At 36.4% G+C, this 26045-nt stretch overlaps 1 protein-coding gene across 5 annotated transcripts in view; it reads right to left on the bottom strand.

Moving 5' to 3' along the window:
• Nucleotides 1-26045, bottom strand: part of HIF1A (hypoxia inducible factor 1 subunit alpha) — a 48413-nt gene that overhangs the window by 11931 nt on the left and 10437 nt on the right. For 2 of the 5 annotated variants that reach the window (XM_053603179.1, XM_053603177.1), the window contains exons 2-6: nt 8125-8315; nt 7531-7676; nt 7362-7446; nt 3869-3981; nt 2779-2981 (exon numbers count right to left, since the gene is read on the bottom strand). In XM_053603179.1, coding sequence (XP_053459154.1) covers nt 2779-2981; nt 3869-3981; nt 7362-7446; nt 7531-7676; nt 8125-8315 — 738 coding nt within the window. Of the gene's footprint in view, nt 1-2778; nt 2982-3868; nt 3982-7361; nt 7447-7530; nt 7677-8124; nt 8319-9114; nt 9143-26045 lie in introns of those variants that run through there. The other 3 variants (XM_053603178.1, XM_053603176.1, XM_053603180.1) reach the window with 2 other exon arrangements.

Raw genomic sequence — 26045 nt, 5'->3', positions numbered from 1 at the left:
GTTCTTAGGAATTATAGATGTGAGAAGTTCCTAAAAAGAGCTCTAAACAAAATAACAGTGTACTTATCAAACTCAAAACCTTTCTTGGTGATCTGTAAGCTGGGTTTTTACTCTTAACTTCTGTCGTGATCACTTTGCTGATTTTCTGATGTATCCAGAGAGGAAGGCCACTCACTCTCTCATTTTAGCTCCATGACCTTCCTTTTTCCCAGCTTCCCCTACACTCTGTTACTTTTAAGTTTTCAAAAATTCTAAAGTAATAGCAAGATAGGCATCTCTACTCTAACATGCATTCACATGAATACTGGCAGTAAAGAATAGAAAATCCTACACAGGGTGTCCCAAAGGTTACCCATGAAGTCGTCATACACAGGGAAAATGGGAAATTGTAGCTAAATGTACTTTTATTGGCAAAATACTCATTCCAAAATTTTACAAAGAGGTGGCCAACATGTGGAGAATATTTTGTAAACTCTATAATGAATATTTTGTCAATAAAGGTACACTTAGCTACAATTTCCCAGGTATGGTGACTTCGTGGGTAACCTTTGGGACCTCCTGTAGTTCTTAGCTTTTCCAACCTCATTTCTTTAACATGGACCCCAGTGGTGAAGCATTCACTCCGTGCACTAGGCATTCAACTTGTTTAATCCTTACAACAGCCTTTTGCAGTATGACATTTATTTTACAGATAAGGAATGTGAGTTTTATAATATTTACAAGTACCAAGAACACACTGTTAGGTGCCAGAGCTTCAAGCCAGGACTAAATCGAAGATTATGTGATTCTAAAACCAGAGCTCTGTCACATTTCCAGTGGAGTTGAGGATTCTTGTCTACTTTACATTATGGCTAAGTGCTCAAAATTGGTTTTCTAGTTAATCGTATAAATAAGGTGTTATCAAAGATGAAGTAACTGTGTTTAAGAGAGTAACTAATGTGTCTGAGTCTATTTGGATATAGGTAGCAGACTTGGGGAGTTAGTAGTCTGGCTACACAATCATGCCTTCAGCCACTGTATTACACAGCATCAGAGTTCAGTAGTACAATAATAGAATAAATGCTACAACAGAGGTATGCAGAAGAAATGTGAGGCTGGGCATGGTGGCTCACGCCTGTAATCCTAGGACACCGGGAGGCTGAGGCGGATGGATTGTGAGACCAACCTGAGCAAGAGTGAGACCCCCATCTCTATTAAAAAAATGAAAAACTGAGGCAAGAGGATCACTTAAGCTCAAGAGTTTGAGATTGCTGTAAGCTATGATGCCACTACACTCTACAAAGGGTGACAAGGTGAGATTATCTTAAAAAAAAAAAAAAAAAAAAGAGGTAGTTCTTCTTGAAGGAACAAGTCAAGTTCCACAAAGGAGTAGATGCTCTTGTAGTACATGAAGTTAAGTATATGTTAATATGTTAATAGGCAAGTACGTATGATGGCACTGAGACGTTAGAACAGCATGGGGAGCTCTTTGGGTAGGTGCTAGGGGTCGTATCAGAATGGGTGGCCCACCCTCCTCCTGAATAATCTGGAGAAGTAGGCAGGGGCCACATGGTAAATGTCTTTGTTTTCTATGCTAAGTGCTGTAGATGTTGTTGTGTAAGTCTACTTTTCTTTCATTCTTTAAAATACACATCTTTATTTGATAAATAGAAATCTCTTTCCCTCCTCTGTATTTTTATAAATAAAGCTTTTTTGTGTGTGAGGATGATGGGGAGCAACTGAAGCTTTTTTTTTTTTTTTTTTTAATTTAGAGACAGAGTCTCACTTTGTTGCCCTTGGTAGAGTGCCGTAGCGTCACAGCTCACAGCAACCTCCAGCTCTTAGGCTTTGGCGATTCTCTTGCTCAGCCTCCTGAGTAGTTGAGACTACAGGCTCCGCCACAATACCCGGCTATTTTTTTGTTGGAGTTTGGCCGGGGCTGGGTTTGAACCTGCCACCCTCGGTATATGGGGCCAGCGCCCTACTCACTGAGCCACAGGCACCGCCCCATTTTGAGGCATTTTTAATTTTCATAATAGAAAGTCCACTTTCTGGCAATCTGGATAAAAGATTAAAGGGCACAAATCTGTTGACAGAAAGGTACCTCAAGAGACTATGGCTACAGTTCTAGTCAAAGGTAATAATGAGCTAAATTAAGTATAGACAATAAAGTTGAAAGGATGACTTCTGAATTTTTCCTGGATGTGTGTCTACAGTGGTGTGTTCAGCATGGAAAGCATATGGGAGGAAAAGCATTTTTCAGTGCTATTGTTTGGGGGTAGTAGTGGTAAATTTCAGTTATAGAAATACTTAGTTTATAATACAGGAGAGTATCTATCCATACAGAAGGATCAAGTTGGGAATTAAAAAGAAGTTATTTTTTGCTACTGAGAGAAATCATGGGCAGAGTTGAAGCTGTTCAAGGAAAACATGTAGATTGAAGAGAAGCCCGAAGACTTGGGTTTGTAGTCCATAACCACGAGCACTCTATCCCCCTCAAAACATCCGCTCATGCTGCTCTCTTTAAAATAAACAGAGCCCCTAAAGTAAAAAGACCCCATTTTAATTTCTGAACAGACCTGGTAAAGTAAGTATTCATAGTACATCACAGTAAATCTTCAATAAATGTGACTAAATTAACTTAGAAAGTTAAGCTAATATTGCTGAGTTTCAAGATGTATCATCCTACTCAACTTAGTGGAAAGCATACAATTTAACATTGAGCCTTTACTATAGTAAATATTAAAAAATGTTGTATACTATTAAAAATTTCACATTTACATTTTAGATCTAGTTTACCTTTCATCACAGTAAGAAAATTTCATGTCCAGGCTGTGTCGACTGAGAAAAGTCTTGCTATCTAAAGGAATTTCAATATTGGATGGGTGAGGAATGGGTTCACAGATCAGCACCAAGCACGTCATGGGCGGCTTCTTATACCCACACTGAGACTGGTTCTTGTCGGTGTCGTACACATGAATATGGCCTGTGCAGTGAAGCACCTGTGCGTGAACAAGAAAAGTTACTTAAAAAAATTTATAATGCTAGAAAAAAAATGAAATGCAGACATAAGTAGTTGAGTCTGATGTGACAAGTTTTGAGCCTTCATAGAATTTACTGTCATTAGTGGATTAACCCTCTTTTCCCACAACTCCACCATGACCTCCTCCTCTCCAGCACCACAGATTACTCTTGAGGATATTCCTCTGGTCTAAGTCTGGGCTGCTTTTTCATTCAACTGGTCATCAGAGCTGTTTGGTAGTTATTTTTTGCTATGATGACCATGTTGCAACACTGAACAAAGAAATGAAATAATAATGAATAGAGTTAAATTCTTTTTTTTTTTTTTAATTAAATCATAGCTGTGTACATTAATGCAATCGTGGGGTACAATGTGCTGGTTTTATATACAATTTGAAATATTTTCATCAAACTGGTTAATATAGCCTTCACGGCATTTTCTTAGTTATTGTGTTTAGACACTTATATTCTATACCTACTAAATTTCACATGTACCCTTGTAAGATGCACCGTAGGTGTGACCCCACCAATTAACCTCCCTCCACCCATCCTCCCCCCTCCCCTACAGAGTTAAATTCTAACACGATTCAAATACTGCGTGGTTGGTAAAGGCAACTGATTAAGTTACTTGGTAATCTATCCTCCAATTTTTGGGTTGTACCTCAAGTTGGCAGATCACTACAGTGTTTGGATTCAGGGGACCACACACAAATTAGTTGAAAGTGCAAATAGTAATTCTGTAAACGCTAAGGAACGACTGTAAATTTTTCCTCTTAATTCTAAAGTTATCCTTATACTAGCAATGTCTGCAAGTATGAGTTTATCTACAAATTGAGAACATTGTCACTTAGAAATCCTTTTTACTTACCTTCCATGTTGCAGACTTTATGTTCATAGTTCTCCCTCGACTAGTTAAAGTACACTTCATTCTGAGAAAAAAGCTTCGCTGTGTGTTTTGCTCTTTACCTTTTTTCACAGGGCCTAATGAAAGCATGGAGTAAAGTTGTAAAAGAGAACTAAACAAACAAATTTGTTATAATAAAATTGACACAGTGCCAGCTCCTAGATCAACTGAACACCTGTGCAATTAAAAGTCTCAGCATGAACACTGACTCTCATCCCTTCCACTCTAACACATCCAAGAGCTCTGACACATTGCACTTAGTGAGTGATTTACAAGACTACAGTGGTTCCCCAACTTGCTGGGAGGAGAATCCATATTTAGGATAATAGTTAATCATTTATGGCAGTAAACTTGATCAAACTACAAAGAAATATAAAAATGGTATGAGTTGTCTCTGTAACTGTGCCATCAGTGTACTACGTATAACCATGCCCCGAAAGAGAACTTCCGCAACCTTCCTATATCAACTTTCTTTTTAACAGCAAATAGCATTTTTATACATCTAATTTTTTTTTCCTTGTGTTATCTTGTAAAGCAGGCAACTGAAAAGTTCAGCCTAAATCTACAACATGGGGCTTAAAAATAAATTGAGTTTGGAAGCACTCCCAGCAACTTAAGGAACATGAACCTGGCAGCAAATATCTATGAAAGAATAAGGTGATGGTAATGAGGGGCTGAGCGAGTAGCAGGACAAGTAAAAAGAAGGGTGGCAAAAGAGAAATGAAGAGGGAGAATCTCTAAAAACCTGAAAACTAATGGAAATGAGGAGAGAAATCAAATCTGGAAATTGTAAGGCTGGCATATTACAAGAACTCTGTCAAGTGGAAAAGAAATGAGCATAAGTTTAGATTTAGGCACAATTAGCTAGAAATGTTGGACTCTTGAGGAAGAAGGTGAGTCCTAGTTCACACTCATATACTAATAGAATAAGGAAAATTGGAGCAGTCCTGGCACTGAGGCAAGTATCTTGCATTTACTTAGATAAGGACTGAATTTGCCCCCTCTCAAGGCATTCAATGGTAGACTTTTAAAAGATACCTCCAGAATCATAATGTCTTAGTGATGGTATGGGTGCATGTGTGGGGGTAGGTGGTGACGGTATGGTTGTGAAAGTAGAGATCCACATGTAAACTTCTGGGGGCATTTTCACTCCTTCATAACCTAAGCTTGAATTAAACTGGCCTTTGAGGAGATACAGATAAATTTAAAAACCAAGGTAACTGAAAGGTACTAGCATTTCCCAATGGAAAAAAACTTAAAAAACTTGTATTTTCTACTCTCTAAAAATAAATCATATTTTATAATAATTTATGAATTCCAAAACATATTTTAGAATTTAGATGAAAGAATTATAAGATTATTTATGTAAACATACCACTAGCTTTTAGTGTATAATTAAAATGTGACACACAATAGCCCCTCATTTCTGAAAATGAAATCTACATTTTAGTTTCCCAATAAAACATCAAAAATTCATTAACTCCATTAGGAATGATTTCCAAAAATGTTTGTATGCTTAAAAAAATACAAACATTTAGTTCAAAACATACATGTAAACCATATTAAGACTTCAGCATTCATCCAGTTGCAGACCAGCCCCAGACACGCTGAGCAGCCAACACAAACCTCAAGTCTACACAGCAGAACTCAACTGCAACCCACGTAGGTCCTTGGTCAGAACATGTTTAGTTCTCCTTTACACAGAATTCCAAAAAGTACACATTTTTTTCCTAATGTCACAGAAAAAATGCAATATGAAATTAAAATACAGGGGAAGGCTCCTACTGGAAAAAAAAAAAAAAAAAGAATGTAATGAGAGTTCAAGGATATGAAAAAATCTCTAAAGTACCAGTGGAGCCAGTCTGTCCAAGTTCAGGCAAAGTTCTGCCATACTAATCAAGTAACACTGGGCAGGTTACTCAGTAACTATGCCTTAGTTTCCTCAATAAGTTAGAAATTTTAACAGTTAACTTCACAAGGTTGTTGTGAAAAATAAAGGAGTTAAAGCATATAAAATGCAGAGAACAATGTTCCAGCATAGATAGTCTCTCAACAGAGGTCAGCTATTTATAATAAATGAGATTTTAAAAACCTTAAAAATTATTCCAATAGGCTTGACACCCATAGCACAGTGGTTACGGTGCCAGCCACATACACTGAGGCTGGTAGGTTCGAACCCGGCCCAAGCCAACTAAACAATGACAACTGCAACAAAAAATATCCAGGTGTTGTGGCAGGCGCCTGTAGTCCCAGCCACTTGGGAGGCTAAGGCAAGAGAATCGCTTAAGTCCAAGAGTTTGAGGTTGCTGTGAGCTGTGATGCCATAGCACTCTACTGAGGGCGACATAGTGAGACTCTCAAAATATATATATATATATATATATACACACAAATAGTACTATAAATTTGAAGTTGCGTAATATAGAAGCAAACAAACACATATACTTAAATTGAAGTGGTAATATTTTCATATATGAGAGAGAAGTTCATTTATGATCAGTATACACTATTTAAAAAAGCACAGATGTGGAAAATCTTTTCTAATTGTTAAGTTTTTGTAATCCAAGAGATACTTCCCCCAATTGTTGGAACATCTGATTGTTTTTTAACAATACATTCCTAAGAGTTAGAGGTCTTGGCTCGGTGCCCGTAGCTCAGTGAGTAGGGCACTTGCCACATACATGGAAGGTAGCAGGTTCAAGCCCAGTCCAGGCCTGCTGAACAATGACAACTGTAACCAAAAAATAGCCCGGCATTGTAGCAGGCACCTGTAGTCCAAGCTACTTGGGAGGCTGAGCCAACTGCTTAAGCCCAAGAGTAGAGGTTGCTGTTAGCTGTGACACCACAGCACTCTACCAAGGGCGACATAGTGAGACTCTGTCTCAAAACAAAACAAAACAAAAAAACGGTTAGAGGTCTTGGTGTCTTTTTTTGTTAATGTGTGGCCATTCATAATGTGGTATCTTATAGGCTAACTACATAGTCTCAAATTACTGAGAATATTCTAAGATGTTCAAATAAGCAGTTATTATTCTCTTAAAATTCTGGTGAAGGTTCTGTTTGTTCCCACCCACCACCACCCCACCCCTGCCCCGGGACCCTTAGAAAGCTCAGACACAAATTGGTACCTCAACTTGAATAACTGTCTAAAAGTCCATTATCTGCCATTTGCCTTAAAGTTGTATTTTAGTTTATAACTTCTTTGGGTCCTCTTTTTATTTATTTTTCCTTTTTATTTATTCATACACACACACATACATATAATTATTTATGGAATTAAGTATTTTAAGGTATTTCTAGAAATTTCCTTAAAAATAGATTAAGAGTTTTAGCAAAGAATTAACATTTTATTAAATATGAAGCATTCTACCACAGGTTAGTACAACAGCAGAATTTAAACCAGTAGCAGTATCTGATTAACTGAGGCCAGGCCGCCGGCCCAGCGGGCTTCTCTTACCACTCCTGTGAGTGAGCACCTCTCTCATCTCCTCGTGGTCACACGGATGAGTAAAATCAAAAACACTGTGTCCAGTCAGCTCAAACTGTAAACACATTTTTAAAAAATAAGTCTATAATATAAAATCATAAAAGCATATAGAAGGGCTCTTACTCTGTGGCTGTTTTACCTGAGTTAATCCCATGTATTTGTTCACATTATCAGAAATGTAAATCATGTCTCCATCATCCGTGAGAACCATAACAAAACCATCCAGGGCTTTCAGATAAAAGCAATTCATCTGTGCCTTCATTTCATCTTCAACATCCAAATCACCTAAAAAGGGCATCAGAAGAAAAATACAGTTAAAAAGATTATTTAAAATAAAGCAGCAAGGCAAACTGAAGGTAAGGAAGGCTCATGCTTTTGGAGAAAGGCAGGTGGGTGGAGAGGAGGAAAAGGCGAAGCAGCATCTTAAACAGCTTTAACAGTATTACCAGGAACGTCATATTAGAGAAGGATTTAAAGAATATGTGCGTTTAAGAGACTACAGCAAAACAATTTACAATGCAACAAGCAGGATTATTTCAAAAAGTAGCTAAACTTATTAGAAAAATACATGGTGAAAATAGTAAGGATCACTGAAAAACTATAAAAAGTGTACATATCATAACATAATGAGGCATATAAAATCAAAAACACAGTGACCTCCTTTTAAAAATAATTTCTAATTAGTTTTGATTTCTAATTTTCAGGCCTCTTACGCCCTTACAGAAGAACTCACCAGCATCCAGAAGTTTCCTCACACGCAAATAGCTGATGGTGAGCCTCATGACAGAAGCCTTATCAAGATGTGAGCTCACATTGTGAGGAAGAGGCAACTGGTGAGCCAGCTCATAAAAGACTTCAGACTCTTTACTTCGCCGCGATCTGGCTGCATCTCTAGACTTTTCTTTACGACGTTCAGAACTTATCCTACTTAACCAAAAAAAGGGGGAGCGGGCAAAGAAGAGACAGAAAATGTATATAAGTTAATTTGCCTTAGCTTGAGTAAAACTAATTTTACATTTCTGCTTATCACAAAAGGATTTGAAGATGCCATGTAATTAAATGATATGGAGAGTTGTCTACTAGATGAATGTATTTTAATAAAAGACAGCTATAAATTTTTTTTTGATTACTGATGACATAAGGAACTCTCGCAAGAAGTCTAAGGTCAAGCTTTAAAACTGTTTGAAGCAAGTGTTTCCTCCTTGGCACACGAAATTGGAAAAGATGTTTTTATTTTAGCCAAAAACTTAAAGTAGCCTGTATCAATAAGGCTATAACTCTCAGTCATTCAAAAGTAATCTTAATATTGAGAAACTATGATTAAATCTAGAAGCATCTATTCCTCTTAACCTAGATGAATGCAAGGCCATACCTGGTTCTGTCCTTAGCTGGTTCCTTAATAGCTGTTTTATATCAAAACCTATCATTGTCCAACCACTACCCTATAGTAGGTGCCTAGTTCTCTCAAAAACTACCTATAAGTAAGCTAAATATTGTTCCTGTTTTATAAATGAGAAAACTGAGTTTCAGTAGGTTACAAACAGTCATTCTGAAGCAAACAGGATTTGAACCCAGGTAGGTTTTTTCTTTTCACTCCAAAGTCTTTGCTCTTCTAGCATTTATCTTTTTAATGGAGAATGTTGCTTCTACTTCAACTATTTAAGCTGATTTCCTAGAACCCTCAACTCCTGTTAAATCAGTATTTCCTAAAACAGCCGTGATGATTTACTGAGCATTTAGCAGCATGCTAAGGACTGTGCTAGCATAATTTCACTTAATCCTCCTTACATCCTATGAATAAAGTAATACATAGTAATTGTCTCCACCTCAACTCTTTCTTCCTCCAAATAATCTGCAAAGCTGAAAGGCACAATCATAGAAGCAAGGGACGCTTCTCATGCTATGTTGAACTGTATTGTGATAATAGTGATACTATAGCTTTAGTACTTACTCAAGTTTGTGCCCTTAAATTACTTTAATACCTCAATAAGAAATGTGAACATCTGTTACTTTAGTAACTGAACTTTGATACAAAATTTCAATTCAAGCATCTACAAATATCAATTCAACTTGAATACATTGAGCTTTAACTTAAACTATTTATTAAAAACTATTTTTTTTTTTTTTTGTAGAGACAGAGTCTCACTGTACCGCCCTCGGGTAGAGTGCCGTGGCGTCACACGGCTCACAGCAACCTCTATCTCTTGGGCTTATGCGATTCTCTTGCCTCAGCCTCCCGAGTAGCTGGGACTACAGGCGCCCGCCACAACGCCCGGCTATTTTTTTGTTGCAGTTTGGCCGGGGCCGGGTTTGAACCTGCCACCCTCAGCATATGGGGCCGGCGCCCTACTCACTGAGCCACAGGCACTGGGGCGGTGCGTATGGCTCAAAGGTGTGGGGCGCTGGCCCCATATGCCGGAGGTAGTGGGTTCAAACACAGCCCCGGCCAGAAACTGGAAAACAAACAAACAAAAAACCTATTATCACTTATAATTACTTACCTATATGAATCAGTATTTTCTCAGTGGTGTACAATTTTTAAAAACCAGAAATTAATCAATAAGCCTACATGAAATGGTAACAGTGTCAACAGTCTGCAATTTTGTTTTCAACATGCATTAAAGTTGCCTCATTGTTCTCACTGAAAGACCTAGCTGTTTTAAATTTGAACCATACCCCGCTGTTTTTTTCTTTTGTGAAGATGTGCCTTTCAATGTTGGGGGACCCAGTTCATTCCTATTGACTCTCGATGCTGTTCCACTCACATTTTTCCCCTCCTAAGGTGGTGGCTGAGAGGTAATGATAGCCGTGGGGAAACAGATTCCTACCTGGTTCAAATAAAACCACCACCAAAGAGTGAAGATCACTGACCTCATGATAAATGGGAAAGTTCAAATGCTGCAGTTTGTCCAGGTGTTCAGAATTTTATAAGCAACTTACTATCCTCCTTTTTCTGAACCACTCAACTGATGTAAGCTACCATCCAGTGACTACACGAATTTAACACTTGGTGTAAACAATTGAAATCCTTACAATACCTGTTACACGCTTTTAAAGAGTACCTGACCAAGCTAACCATGGTGATGGTATGTCTCCATACCTTTTGAAAAACTTGTGCTGTCCACAACTTTAGAGATAGCAAGGTATGGCAACAAGCTTCTAAAGTCCCTTAGAAATGAGAGGCTAGATAAAACATTTCAGGGACAATGTATTAAGCTAGTGCAGACTGTGAGAATAAGAATTTGAGCATGAACCTGAATTTTGGAAGAAAACTGAGCTTAAGAAAACAAGTAATATGTACAATAGCTCAAGAGTTAACCAATCTATAGGTGATGGAAATCATGTCTATCCTGCCTGGCACTTGATAAAGTCTTGAGTCCAAGGAAAACTCAAGTTGGCACTTAGGCTGGCAGCTTTAAACCCAAAGATGTATGTGGTGCTTACTATGTACACAGTGGTATTCTAAACATGTTTCACTTATTAACTTATTTAATCTTTATGATCATCACCTTACAGATAAGCACCCTAGTTAAATAGCTTACCCAAGGTTACTCAGTTAATAAATGGTAGAATCTGTATTCCAACTGAAGCAGTCTGGCCCTGCAGTCCCACCCATTAACACTAGCAGCGGTTCTCAACCTTCCTAATGCCACGGCCCTTTAATACAGTTCCTATGGGTTGCGACCCACCGGTTGAGAACCGCTGCTAGACTATGCTGCCTCTCAAAAATTCATTCTAATTACTAAGACAACCATTATTATAATGGCCAAAATTTGTCAACTACACATATCCAAAGACATAAAGGGGAGGTTACAGAGGTTGGCTTTGGAATTTAGAAGGACTTAGGACCAGGAGTCTGCCTGCATACCCGAAATCCTAACTGAGAGGCACCAAAACCCTGGTAGATGCTTTCTGCTCCACTGTCCACCAACTTCAAGGCAAGGAACGCTTTAAATGGGTAATGCCAACCAGTGAGGGAAGAGAACAGGATAACAGTAATTCAGTCTACCTTATAGACTCCCAGCAGACTTTACTTGTACAGAGCAGCTATTTAAACATCTTAGTTCACCATTTTTGGGTGTTTTATTTAATCATCATCTCTCTGGCAGGTACAGTAACTTTCTTGTTTTCTTTGCACTCATTTTGACAAGTTCTAACTTACATTAGGCCAAATTAATGAAAAAAGACTGAAGGTTTTTAAAATATATTAAAACCATTTTAGATCTATACCTAAAACTAATACACATATTATTGAATAATGATGGATTCTCCTCAGGTGAGGTCATTTTTGAGACTGGTTTTTAAGTAGGAAAGGGGTCTGTTTATACTCCAGAATTTGGCATGACAGTGGCTTAAATACTGAAAGGCAGCAGCCCTCAAGGCCTAACCTTCTAACACCATCATCTTTTACAGCAGTGGTTCTCAACCTGTGGGTCGCGACCCCTTGGGGGCTCCATCAACCCTTTCACAGGGGTCGCCTAAATACATCCTGCATGTCAGATATTTACGAGTCATAACAGTTGCAAAATCAGAGTTATGAAGTAGCAACGAAAGTAAGTTTATGGTTGGGGGGTCACCACAACATAAGGAACTGTACTAAAGGGTCATGGCATTAGGAAGGTTGAAAACCACTGTTTTACGGGAAAGCAAAAGGAAAATTCACCAAGTTCTTGATTTGTGATGATAACAAAGATGAATTAACAAGTGAAAAATGTTTAGAATACCACACATTTGAAGGGATGTTAGAAAGCAAAATATACCACTAAAGACAAATCAGCAAAAATTGTAACACAGCACCAGTTGGTATAACATCTCACATTCCCGAAAGAGAATCTAGTTACTTACTATTCTTTTCTCTGGACTGACTTTCAGCACTGTGCTGCTGTTTGCCTAGGACTCTTTACTAACCTCACTGACTGCTCTCACATGCTTGGGAACCCAGATTTTGCCCATTCTGGTAAACGTTCAGTTTGGTTATCAGCTTGACATTAAGATATACTTCTTAACTTGTTACACACCGTTCTACTCTACATTTCACAATCTGCTTAGTTAATTTAATTGTTTCTATTTTTATAAATCTAAATAATCTCTTTATATGTTACAAATACAAACTATGTCATGTTAGGTATCAATTTTTTCCCCATAATCTTTGTTTCCTCTTGTATTTGTCTTAAGGGAGTGAAAAATATTTATAAAGCCAAATTAATTTTTCCCTTGAAACTTCCATTATTTTATTCTTATTAGCATTAGTCCATGGATCTAATAAATATCTTGTTATGTTTCCATCTCGTTTATCAGATATAAATAAACTACCTGGAGTTAATTTTGGTGATAAGTAAGGTGGAAACCTAAATTATTTTTTTCCTATATATGCCTTTATTTTTTTTTTAAATACAGGGTGTTGCTCTGACATACAGGCTGGCACGCTTGACACAACCATAACTCACTGTAACCTGCAATTCCTGGGCTCATGCAATCCTCCTGGCCTCAGTCTCGGAAATAGCTGGGACTATAGGTGTGCACCACCACACCTGGCTAAACACACATACGTGTGTGTGTGTGTGTGTGTGGAGACTTGATCTTTATGTCTCCTAGGCTAGTCTCAAACTCTGGCCTCAAGTGATCCTCCTACTTTGGCCTCCCAAAGTGCTGGAATTATAGGCATGAGCCACTGTGCTCAGCCTCCCCTTGCTTTTTTAACTCTCAACCATTTTGGATATTTCTTAAAGAATTATTTTAAATTATTTTTCAAGCTATTTTTGTTACATATTTTGTACAGATAAAATAATAATTTAAAAAACTCAGTACAGTGCATCACTAACTGATAACATATTCTTCTTTTATCAAATATTCTTTACGTGGTCAGAACCCAAAAGTAAAATTAATCTGCATACCCACTTCAATGAACAAGGCAAATACAAGCATTAACCAGGTCAACACATGAGCTAGCAGTGTCATCCTCCTTAAGTGAAAAAAGTAGCTATTGATTAAAGTAAATCACCTAGCCATGTAACAATGAATAGCACCATCACCAAGGAGAATAAGTGATCTTGCCAGGGAAGAGATTTATAAAGAGAGAGCTGAGAATCAAGAATACCAATTTGATAAGAACAGGTTCAGCATTTAAGGTTAGTTCCCCTTCTACTTGCTCTGTATGTCTTTTACTGTTTTGTCCTAAGTGGACATGGTCAGGAAAATGCCTGAGTTACAATTAATGACCTTAACCAGTTAAATCGACACCTATATCATTTTTATAAATATTACTATGTCTTTCAAACCTAGGCAGAACTATGAGTTGACTAATTTTGTTTTCTAGTCTTTTTCAAGAAAGTAGCATCTTTTTAAACGGGAGTTACTTTTAGATAAACATTTATATTTACTATTGGTAGTATTAACATTATTAAGAGGATGCATTGTCATATTTTCTGTCTGGTAACTGCTAAAAAGAAAACACAGGATATTTCAAATAAGTAACATTTAATAAAAAAAAAACCTATCCCTACTTAATGGAAAAAACGGCAAAAATTTAACACTTCAAATTAAATATAAATTACATTTTCAGGACAGCTGACATCTATAACTTATCATTATTTTTTATGGGAAAATATCTTCTATTTTAATCAATGAACTTAAAAATGAACCTTTAGGATATTTATATACTAGAGAATGTTATTAATTCATCAAATATTTCTTGATCATCTTCTATGAGTCTGACACTGTTCCCAGCACAGGATACAAGTGCAATAAGCAAAACAGACCCAGACCCTTCCCTCACAGAGCTTATGTTACAGAACAAATATCTTCATGTTGCTTATTTTTATCCAACAGCAGTTACCAGGGTCTATCCCTAACTGATAAAATATTAGGCATAGAAATTATCTTTCCATGGACCATGTAACATAAAATTTCATGATAAAGGCCAAGTTTATGAAAATTAATCTTGCTTATCCAACATGCTACAGTACAGTATTATGTGAAAAGAGCAGGTTATACAAAAATCTGAATATGAATCCACTTGTATATGTGTATAATGCATGTATATTTATGTTTCCATACATATACTATATATTACTCATAAATGCATAGATAAACCACAATAATACACCAATAAAGAGTGTTAGAGTTGACAAATATTAACTATGCTCAATCTAAGACGTCAGGATGGTAAATTATTTATAATTTATTTTAAGAAAAATTCACTATGAACTGAATTATCACTACGCCTGCAATTGTCAAAACAATCTGAAGAAGTAATCTAACTTTTGACTTGTTTTCCAGAAAGCCTAAGTGAAAACGAGTTAAAATTTTTCTTCATTTTGAGAATAAAACAAGAATGATCATATTTCTTTCCAATAAAAAGCAAATATATTCTACTGTGTATTCTGGACATTTAAAAAATGCAGACACTGAATAAGCAATATAATTCAATAGTTTCAGTTTCTCATTTTCAAATTTTGAAAATTCTGCACTTCATAATTAACTAAAATTCTAAACTCAGAATGCATACAATTATTTTTAAAAACATCTTAAATTTCTTGGCTTAGGTTATCATCTTAGAAGCATGGCAATATCTCTCTTAAACACCCACAATTAGAGGTAAGTGGATTATTTACCTTCCAATAACTTCACAAAAATATTTAAATATTCTATTTTCTAAAGCTGCAGTAAAATAAATAGGGGGAAATCACTGCTTAAAGTTAGGGTGTACATTCTGAAAATGCATCTATTAACATTAATGTGTAAATCTTTCATTTACACATTTACTGAATTTATTAAGTAGCTAATAGATTTCCATGTATTTATATCAATGTGTAATTAAGTTCTGTTTGTAAAAAAAAATGTGGTTTTTGTTAGATTATTCTTGATTAGTAATATAAATAAAATCTCTCCTGGTTCAGGACTGGTATTGAGCTTTTCAACAAATCTTTGATCCCTGACTATATAAAAAGTTATTATGTATCTGGATAAATAATGTATGTAAAACTTTTATGCTAAAATAGAGGTTCTCAGACATAAGCTTGAATCACAACCCTCTGGAGGAATTCTTAAAACACAGATTGTTGGGCCTTACTTGCAAGAGTTTCTGATTGAGGGAGTCTGGATGGAGCCTGAGAATCTGACTTTCTAACAAGTTAGTAGGTGTTAGCAATGATGATGGTCTTGGGAACATTCTGTACCCCTCTGCTCTAAAAAAATACGGGAGAATCTCTGTAAGTTGACCACCCCAGGGACTGTGACAGACTGGTCAACATACGGGATCTCTGTAGTGATACAGGTGGTGCATGTCCAGTCTATGATAATTTAGAAGATGATCAGTGTAGGGCAGTGGTCAACTGTGGAGGGTCCACTGCTTTATGTGTCCTTTAAAAATGCCCAAAGAAATCAAAGATTATTCACTGACACTCAAAAATGATGTATTATATATTTTCTCTTTAAAAATGTATCCAAATGCTTTACAAGTACAGGAAACATCAACTCCTAAGACATCAATACACACACCTAGAACTTACAAACTATAAAATATACTAAGGACTTAGACTAGTTAATGGTTGAACTGTAGTGTATATCACAATCACTGATGGAACTTTTTTGTCGTAGATATATAAGCCCAGATCTCAACCCTGGAGATTAGAGACTTCACCTATCTGTTCAAAAAATAGTTTCACAGGTAATCCTCATGTACACGCTGAGCCACTTAAAGTTTGTACTTTAAAATTTAGATTCATGAGTCCCATTCCCAAATTACCAAATCAGAATCTTAAATGCTCAGGTAACAAAGCCATATAACTTTGAGAACCATTAGCAGGTCTTATAGCAGGAATTTAATAGGTAGGCTAGCACATTTTAAAAAATGAGAAAAACTTATTTGTAGCTACAACTAAATAAACCTTGTATAATATACCGTTTGTCAAGCAGAACACTAAATTGAGTGGGTTGGGCAATACTATGTAAAGTGAAGTACAATTGCTGGGAAGCAGCAGCTAAGGATAAAACTTAATGACAACGCAGCAAGAGGGTATGTGTGTTTAATAAGGCACAGTAACTTTGCAGAAGAATATAGGCTCATGGCTAGGATTCAAACAAGACCAGAAGAAGTCTGTGGTAAGTGTGGAATTTCCCAATTCTTTGAAAAAATATTTTAAAAACCACCTTTTAATACCCTTAAGAATGCCACAAATATCAGAGTTAAGAATCATTGTGTGTAGCTAACAGTGGTATATTACAAAATCTATTCTATTCCTCTTCTTCTTTTGTATTACTTCCTCTTTAGCTAGAAAATCCTTTTTTTCCCCCCCGTTTTCCTTATTATGAGCTCTCAGTACTAGACCTGAAATAGGTCAGCAACACTAAATTTTTCATGGGTATGTTCAGAAGATGAAATAATTATTTCCTTAAATATAATAGAAGATGCATAAGTTATAATAATCAAGTACTTACATAATAGAAAAAAACACATATGTCAAAATCAAGGTATAAAATAGAAATCTTACCCTGAAGATTTTTTTCTGCCTAGTCCTAACCCTGACTGTGATGAAGACTCTGGAAATGGTGACAGAGGAGATGCTCTCTAAAGCAAAAGTGTCTGCTCTCTACCTACACTAATCCAGCCCATGCAATGTTACCAAATACATTTTCCCAAGTAAACCTCGGATCCTGCTTCCTTGTCTATAAAAAGGGTTAGGTAACACTGTTGGTGACGGGCAGATCTCAGATTCCACCTGAGACTCTCTACCCTCTCCTCCATTTTAATATGAAACCCCCATTTTCATTACGGCCAATGCCTTTCCACAAACCATATGCTCAATACGTAATTTTTAATAAAAAGATTAAAGAAATTTGGGACAATTTTTCCTTAAGAATAAGCCAGGTATGGTGGTTCACAAATGTTATCCCAGGACTTTGGGAGGCTGAGGCAAGTGGATCACCTGAGGTCACAGGTTCAAGACCAACCTGAGCAAGAGTAAGACCCTGTCTTTAAAAACAGTCAGGCATTATGGCAGGCACCTATAGTCCCAGCTACCTGGGTGGCTGAGGCAAGAGAATGGCTTAATCCCATGAGTTGGAGGTTGCTGTGAGCTATGACGCCACTGCACTCGACTGAGGGCGACATAATGAGACTCTGTCTCAAAAAAAAAAAAAGAAAAGAAAGAAAGAAAAGAATAAGAGGAAGAGATATGATAGTTACCCTCAGATATTTGAAAAGGGCTATCATACAGAAAGCAGATTTATGCAACTCCAGAGAGTAATAAATGGGAATTACAACACAGCAGGGATTCTTGTTCGATGGAGTTAGAGCAGAGTTGAAGGTACTACATTCTATGAGAATTTTAAAATTTATTTTCATTTTGGTGGCAATGTAAAAAAAGGAAAAGGCATATTTCAGAATATCTAAATGATCTCTACATATTTGCTACAAGCCTTCTGTGTTTGAGGTTTCATTTGTTTATGACCAAATTAGTACCAAATGATTACTAAAAAGAACAGTGTTCCATTTTTAATGCAGTATCCTGAGAATGAAGTCACAAGGCATATCTCAAAAGTTCACAGGATTATTTTGCTCCAAAAGAAATCTAAACATTAGTCAGGTTGAGAAATACTGAAATAAAAAACCTTCTAACATTTATAGCGACCAAAAGTGAATAAACTGTCTTATGTTTAGTGCATGTCTAAAAAATTGCTAAAAGCAGACTGGCTAAAGTAGTAAACATGACTAGCCACAACGCTCTTGTGAGAGTCTATATTAAAGTCAAAATCAAACATCAGTAAGAAATGCAAACTTGAAATCACAACGAACTAAAAAATGGACCATGTTATGGATGAATCAATTAACACCAAAAAATATTCAACAGTGCCCTAAACCATCAATTATTCTCAAAAACTTATTTTCACAAATGTCTGTGAATTTATTGCACAAATAAATGAATTCATGATAATCTGTTGTAGGCCATAGTAGTTAGGTGCTAGAGTTGTGGTGAAGGGTTGAAGAAATTTTTTTAACCACTAAAATAAATCACCTTATTTCACATTATCCAAAAAAAATCCCTTCCTCCATCACAGTGGAGATTTTCACTATTAGCATTTAAATATTTTAACTATGTTATCTTCACAGGCAAGTAGTTTCCAACTTTCCTCTGCTAACAAGTGAAAAGACAGTTAATGAGATTCTTGACACCAAAATAACATGGAAAAGCTTTCTTCATTTCCTATTCTCTAGCCCAAATAAGTATCTTTGAAGAAAGAGTTTGTTTTCCTTTGGTATTATCATTGTATTAAATAATTATTTTAGGATTATTTTAGAATATAGAACATGTCTATACTAGTATCTTCATCTAATCTGCAAAGTCCAGTTATTCATGGGAAAAAATCCAAGTAAAAGAAAAGCATCAATAATTATTCTACCATTACTATATGTCACTGGTGGCTTAGACCAAAAGACTTGTCAGATTATCACCACAAAAGATTTACAAGGTTGATTCTAAACAATACCACGGTAATTAAAGGGAATGAAATTTTTCTGAAGACAACTTATTAAATATTATAGTAACATGAATGTAAGGATAGTTTCTCGTTAATTAAGCCCTTACTTTGTGCCAAGGATTGTTCTGAGTGTTTCACATGGGCTGCTATCTCATTTTATCCTCTTAATAACCCTGTAAGACAATTACTCTTATCATCCTATTTAGAGATGTGGGAAAGTGAGACCTACAGAGACAGAGCAACTTGTGCAAGATCACACAGCCAGTGCAGCCGAAGTTCCTTAAGAACAGGAGACAAATCCCTAATCCACAGAAGAGAGAGTCTACACCTCCCTAAAATGGTGGCAAGAACAATTGCAGCCTGATGGTGGTTGGTAGAAAACTCTGTAGAATATGAATTCAGGTGATTTGCAAAACCCCACAAAACAGTTTGACCAAGAGCCTTGTGCATAAAATGATAATAATCTATAAGACAATGAAATAATGCAACAATAAGACATTTGTCTCAAGTAATCAGAGAATCCCATTCACATATTTAGTAATAGTCCAAGCAGGGCAAACTGGCATTCTTCCAGGAAACTGATATATAGACACTAGCGATTATATCTGTTTGTGCATTTGTGTAGTTCTAATTTTTTCCCACCACAAAAATCTTTAAATTTCATGTAACATTAAAAAAATAGTTTTGCCTAGCCGGGCATTATGGTGGGCGCCAGCTACTTGGGAGGCTGAGGCAAGAGAATCACTTAAGCCCAAGAGTTGGAGGTTGCTGAGAACTGTGATGCCAGGGCACTCTACTGAGGGTGACATAGTGAGACTGTCTCAAAAAAAAAAAAAAAAAAAGTTTTGCCTGAATCAAACAATTTTGAAATATATTCGGGGAACTTCAAATTAAATGCCATTATAATGCAAAAGGATTAAGCCCAACCTTCAAACGTGTTTTATTATAACAAAATACACCTATATCTAATGTTAAAAGTTTTCCTGTCTTCTTTTAAAATTATTAGCTTTAGTATTATTGGCTAAAGCTATTGGCCAGTATTGGCTGGGATGGCAAATAGATTTCATCTTTTGATCAACTCCATGATGGGTATCATTGCCACGAATATTTCACTGAACAAAATTCTGAAGCCAACCAGGGCATCCCTGGGAATGAGGAATGCTGACGTGTGGTGTGAGCCTTGCTGATAGTGTTTGTCGTCTTTCCTAAAGTTTAAGTAAATTTTGTGAAGGAATTAACAAGTAATGGAATTTAAATTATCTAAGTTAAGAAAAATCAAAGGAGATTCCAGGAGATGATGGAACTTCCTTCTTACCAATCAATAAATCTAAGAGAATGAGAGAGAGACAGAAAACTGAATTAAAGAAGACGACAGAGGTAAAATGGAACACAAAGAAAAATTGTGTGTACAACATAAAAACACTCACATATTCTTGAAAAAGATATTCTCCAAATTGCACTGTACTTATTAAGGAATGTCCCCTAGATAGAAGAATGATTTTTAAAAGAAAATTCTTAAAGGCTGTGAAAATTTCAGAAGAATCCCGACAATATGTTAACCTCTGTTAATAAGTTGTTATGAGAATTTCTCATATACTAAAGTCTTGATATTCAGTAGTAAGTTACTATTCACAATGAAATATCCTCTAAAATTAAATGAAACTATTATTAAACAATCATCTAAAATCAAAGTATTTAGTTTCAAGAATACCTTAACGTTTATTTCTTTTTTAAGTTTTCCTTGTGCAAAATTCTGTGCATTTATTTAGAAATAAATAAGGATGCTCAGAGGAACATTAATTGTGGTCTGTGATTATTTCCAATTGGTGGGATTTTGTAATTTCCTTTCATAATCTCAATGTATTGTTCTTTATTTTTTTTATTGTTAAATCATAGTTGTGTACATTAGTGCAATCAAGGGGTACAATGTGCTGGTTTCATATACAATCTGAAATATTCTCATCAAACTGTTCAGCGTAGCCTTCGTGGCATTTTCTTAGTTATTGTATGTAGACAATTGTATTCTGCATTTAGTAGGTGTCACCTGTACCCATTCTAAGAGGCATCATAGGTGTGGGCCCACCCATTTCTCTCCCTCCACCGTAACCTCCCACCTCCCTTGGCCCCTTCCCTATATTCTTGTGCTATAGTTGGGTTATAGCCTTCATGTGAAAGCTATAATTTAGCTCAATAGTAGGGCTGAGTACATTGGATACTTTTTCTTCCATTCCTGAGATACTTTGCTAAGAAGAATATGTTCCAGCTCCATCCACGTAAACATGAAAGAGGTAAAGTCTCCATCTTTCTTTAAGGCTGCATACTATTCCGTGGTATACATGTATTACAATTGCTAGTCCATTCGTGGGTGGATGGGCACTTGGGTTTCTTTCATGACTTAGCAATTATAAATTGGGCTGCAATAAACATTCTGGTGCAGATGTCTTTGTTATATTGTGATTTTTGGTCTTCAGGGTATAAACCTAGTAAAGGAATTGTAGGATGGAATGGCAGGTCTATTTTTAGGTCTCTAAGTATTCTCCAAACCTCCTTCCAGAAGGAACGTATTAGTGGGCATTCCCACCAGCAGTGTAGAAGTGTGCCCTTTTCTCCACATCCATGCCAACAACTCTGGTTTTGGGATTTTGTTATGTGGGCTACTCTTACTGGGGTTAGGTGATATCTCAAAGTAGTTTTGATTTGCATTTCTCTGATGATTAAGGATGATAAGCTTTTTTTCATGTCTGTAGATCGTGCATTTGTCTTCTTCAGAGAAGTTTCTCTTCAAGTCCTTTGCCCATCCTGAGATGGGATCACTTGTTCTTTTCTTGCTAATACGTTTGAGTTCTCTGTGGATTCTGGTTATTAAACCTTTATCGGAGGTATAACCTACAAATATTTTCTCCCATTCTGAGGGCTGTCTGCTTCCTTTACTTACTATGTTCTGGGCTGTGCAGAAGCTTTTTAGTTTGATCAGGTGCCAGTAATGTATTTTTGATACTGCTTCAATTGCCTGGGGAGTCCTCCTCATAAAATATTCACCATGGTCGATTCCTTCAAGAGTTTTCCCTGCACTTTCTTCAAGTATTTTTATAGTTTCATGTCTTAAGTTTAAATCTTTTATCCAGTGAGAGTCTATCTTAGTTAATGGTGAAAGACGTGGGTCCAGTTTCAGTCTTTTACACATTGCCAGCCAGTTCACACAGCACCATTTGTCCAATAGGGAATCTTTTCCCCACTGAATGTTTTTAATTGGCTTGTCAAAGATGAAGTAACGGTAAGTAGCTGTATTCATCTCTTGGTTCTCTATTCTGTTCCAGACATCTACTTCTCTGTTTTTGTGCCAGTACCATGGTGTTTTGATCACTATCGATTTGTAGTACAGTCTCAGGTCTGGTAGCGTGATTCCTCCTGCTTTGTTTTTATTTCTGAGTAATGTTTTGGCTATTCGAGGCTTTTACTGATTCCACATAAAACGAAGTAATATTTTTTCAAGATCTTTAAAATATGACAATTGAGCTTTGATAGGAATTACATTAAAAGTATACATTGCTTTGGGTAGTATAGACATTTTAACGATGTTGATTCTTCCCAGCCATGAGCATGGTATGTTTTTCCATTTGTTAACATCTTCAGCTAATTCTTTTCTTAAAGTTTCATAGCTCTCTTTATAGAGATCTTTCATGTCCTTTGTTAGATAAACTCCCAAATATTTCATCTTCTTTGGCACTACTGTGAAAGGAATAGAGTCCTTGACTGTTTTTTCTGTTTGGCTATTGTTGCTATATATAAAGGTTACAGATTTATGGGTGTTGATTTTGTAGCCTGAGACATTGCTGTACTCCTTGATCACTTCTAAAAGTTTTGTAGTAGAATCCCTAGTGTTTTCCAGATGTACGATCATGTCATCTGCCAAGAGTGAAAGTTTGCTCTCTTCTGACCCTATGTGGATACCCTTGAACGCCTTTTCTTCCCTAATTGCAATGGCTAAAACTTCCATTACAATGTTAAAGAGCAATGAAGACAATAGGCAACCTTGCCTGGTTCCTGATCTAAGTGGAAATGATTTCAATTTAACTCCATTCAATACGATATTGGCTGTGGGTTTGCTGTAGATGACTATTAGTTTAAGAAATGTCCCTTCTATACCAATTTTCTTAAGTGTTCTCATCATGAAGGGATGCTGGATATTATCAAAAGCTTCTTCTGCATCAATTGAGAGAATCATATGGTCTTTATTTTTTAGTTTGTTTATGTGCTGAATTACATTTATAGATTTACGTATATTAAACCAGCCTTGAGACCCTGGGATAAATCCCACTTGGTCATGGTGTATAATTTTTTTGTGTTTTGTTGGATTCTGTTTGTAAGGATCTTATTGAGTATTTTTGCATCAATGTTCATTAGTGATATTGGTCTAGATTTTCTTTTCTTGTTGGGTCTTTCCCCGGTTTGGGGATCAAGGTGATGTTTGCTTTGTAGAATGTGTTGGGTAGTACTCCTTTTTCTATATTTTGGAAGAGGTTTAGTAATATAGGTACTAGTTCTTTAAAGGTTTGGTAGAATTCTGACGTAAAGCCATCTGGTCCTGGGCTTTTCTTTTTGGGGAGATTTTGTATAGTTGATGCTATTTCAGAACTTGATATACGCCTGTTTAACATTTCACTTTGTTCTGGCTAAGTCTTGGTAGGTGTACTTCCAGGTATTGGTCGATTTCTTTCAGATTTTCATATTTCTGAGAGTAGAGTTTCTTATAATATTTGTTAAGGATTTTTTTAATTTCTGAGTGGTCTGTTGTTATTGTATCTTTACTATTTCTGATTGATGAAATTAGAGATTTTACTTTTTTTCCTGGTTAGGTTGGCCAAAAGTTTATTTTTATTGACCTTTTAAAAAATGAACTTTTGGATTTATTGATGGGTTGTATAATTCTTTTGTTTTCAATTTCATTTAATTCTGCTCTGATTTTGGTTGTTTCTTTTCTTCTGCTGGGTTTGGGGTTGGAATATTCTTCCTTCTCCAGTTGCTTGAGATGTCCCATTAAGAACTTCTTCTCTTTCCGTTTTCTTGAGAAAGGCTTGCAGTGCTATAAATTTCCCCCTTAGGACTGCCTTTGCATTATCCCAGAGGTTCTGGTAATTCGTGTCTTCATTGTTGTTTTGTTCCGAAAATTTGGTGATTTCCTTCTTAATCTCATCTACAACCCATCTATCCTTCAGCATAAGGTTATTTAGCTGCCATGTTCTTGTATGGGTATGTAGATTCCTGTTGTTATTGAGTTCAACTTTTATTCCATGATGGTGTGAGAAGATGCAAGAATACTTTCTATTTTATTAAATTTGCTGAGGTTAGATATGTGGCCAGGATGTGGTCGATTATGGAGTGTGTTCCGTTTGCTGATGAGAAGAATGTATACTCAGTTTTGTTGGGATGAAATGTTCTGTAGATGTCTGTTATGTCTAGATATTGAATGGTTAAGTTTAATTCTAAGATTTCTTTGCTTAGCTTCTTTTTGGAGGATCTATCCAGCACTGCTAAAGGGTGTTAAAATCTCCAGCTACTATGGAATTGGATGAAATCAAGTTGCTCATGTCTCTTAGAGTTTCTCTTATAAATTGAGGTGCATTCTGGTTGGATGCATAAATATTAATAATTGAAATCTCATCATATTGAGTATTAACTTTAAAAATATGAAGTGTCTTTACTTATCCTTCCTTGTTTTGGTTGGTTTAAAGCCTATTGCGTCTGGGAATAGGATTGCAATGCCTGCTTTTTTCTGCTTTCCATTCGCCTGGAATATAGATGACCATCTCTTCACCTTGAGTCTGTATCTGTCTTTTAATGTAAGATGAGATTCTTGTATGCAGATACCTGGCTTGAGTTTTTGTATCCAGTCAGCCAACCTGTGCCTCTTTAGAGGATAATTTAAATCATTCACATTAATTGAGAATATTGATAAGGCTTTCAAGAGTCCAGTGGACATTTTTAATCCTTTTGCAACTGTGGAAGTTGGAATTTGATAAAAAATTTCTGGGTGGGGCCAGGCGTGGTGGCTCACACTTGTAGTCCCAGCGCTGTGGGAGGCCGAGGCGGGTGGATTGCCTGAGCTCAGAGGTTCGAGACCTGTATGTAACAGCATGTGAGCCAGAGTAAGACCCCGTCTCTACTAACATCAAGAACACCGCCAGAGGAAGATAAAAAACGGTACTTCAAACAAAGAAGAATGAACAAGGAAGTTGAAATTAAAAATAAAAAAAAATTAAAAAAAAAATTTCTGGGTGGGTTTACTTTTGTGGTGGAGGATTATGCTGGTCTTTATGGAGGATAGGTCTGAGAATATCCTGGAAAGCTGGTTAGTTGTAGCAAATTTCTTCAACATGTGAATGTCATTAAAGTATTTAATTTCTAAAAAAATTAAAAAATAAAGTATTTAATTTCTCCATCATAATTGAAACTCAGTTTAGCTGGGTATAGGATCCTGGGTTGGAAGTTATTTTGTTTTAGGAGATTAAAAGTCAATGACCATCCTCTTCTAGCTTTAAAGGTTTCAGCAGAGAGATCTGCAGTTATTCTAATATTCTTCCCCGTGTAGGTGATGGTTTTCTTTCATCTGGCTGCTTTCAGAATTTTCTCCTTCATATTAACTTTAGTGAAATTGATTATGATGTGTCTGGGGGATGTCTTATTCAGGTTGAGTCATGTTGAAGTTCTGAAACTGTCTGCTATCTGAATTTCAGAATCTCTTGGCATGTCTGGAAAGTTCTCATTCATAATCTCATGGAAAAGAGACTGTGCCTTGTGAAGCCACTTCATCACTTTTGGGGATCCCTATAAGATGAATATTGGTTTTCTTCGAATTATCCCAGAGCTCTCTGAGAGAGTGATCTGTTTTTGCCCTCCATTTCTCTTCGTCTTTGAGCATTTGGGAGCGTTCGAAAGTTTCGTCTTCAATGTCAGAAATCCTTTCTTCTGCTTATTCTATTCTGTTACTGAGGGATTCTACTGTGTTTCTCAGATCCTTGAGGGCTGCAACTTCTTGTCTGAATGTGTCAAAATCTTTGGTCATTTGGTCTTTGAATTCGTTAAATTCTTGTGACATCTTTTGGGTTACTGCTTGGAATTCTAATTTGATCTTATTTGCTATCCAGATTCTGAATTCGATTTCTGACATCTCAGCTA

The sequence above is a fragment of the Nycticebus coucang genome, chromosome 9, assembly GCF_027406575.1.
Source record: "Nycticebus coucang isolate mNycCou1 chromosome 9, mNycCou1.pri, whole genome shotgun sequence".
In the NCBI taxonomy this organism is placed as follows: Eukaryota; Metazoa; Chordata; class Mammalia; order Primates; family Lorisidae; genus Nycticebus; species Nycticebus coucang.
This window is presented reverse-complemented; position numbering and strand designations above follow the sequence as displayed.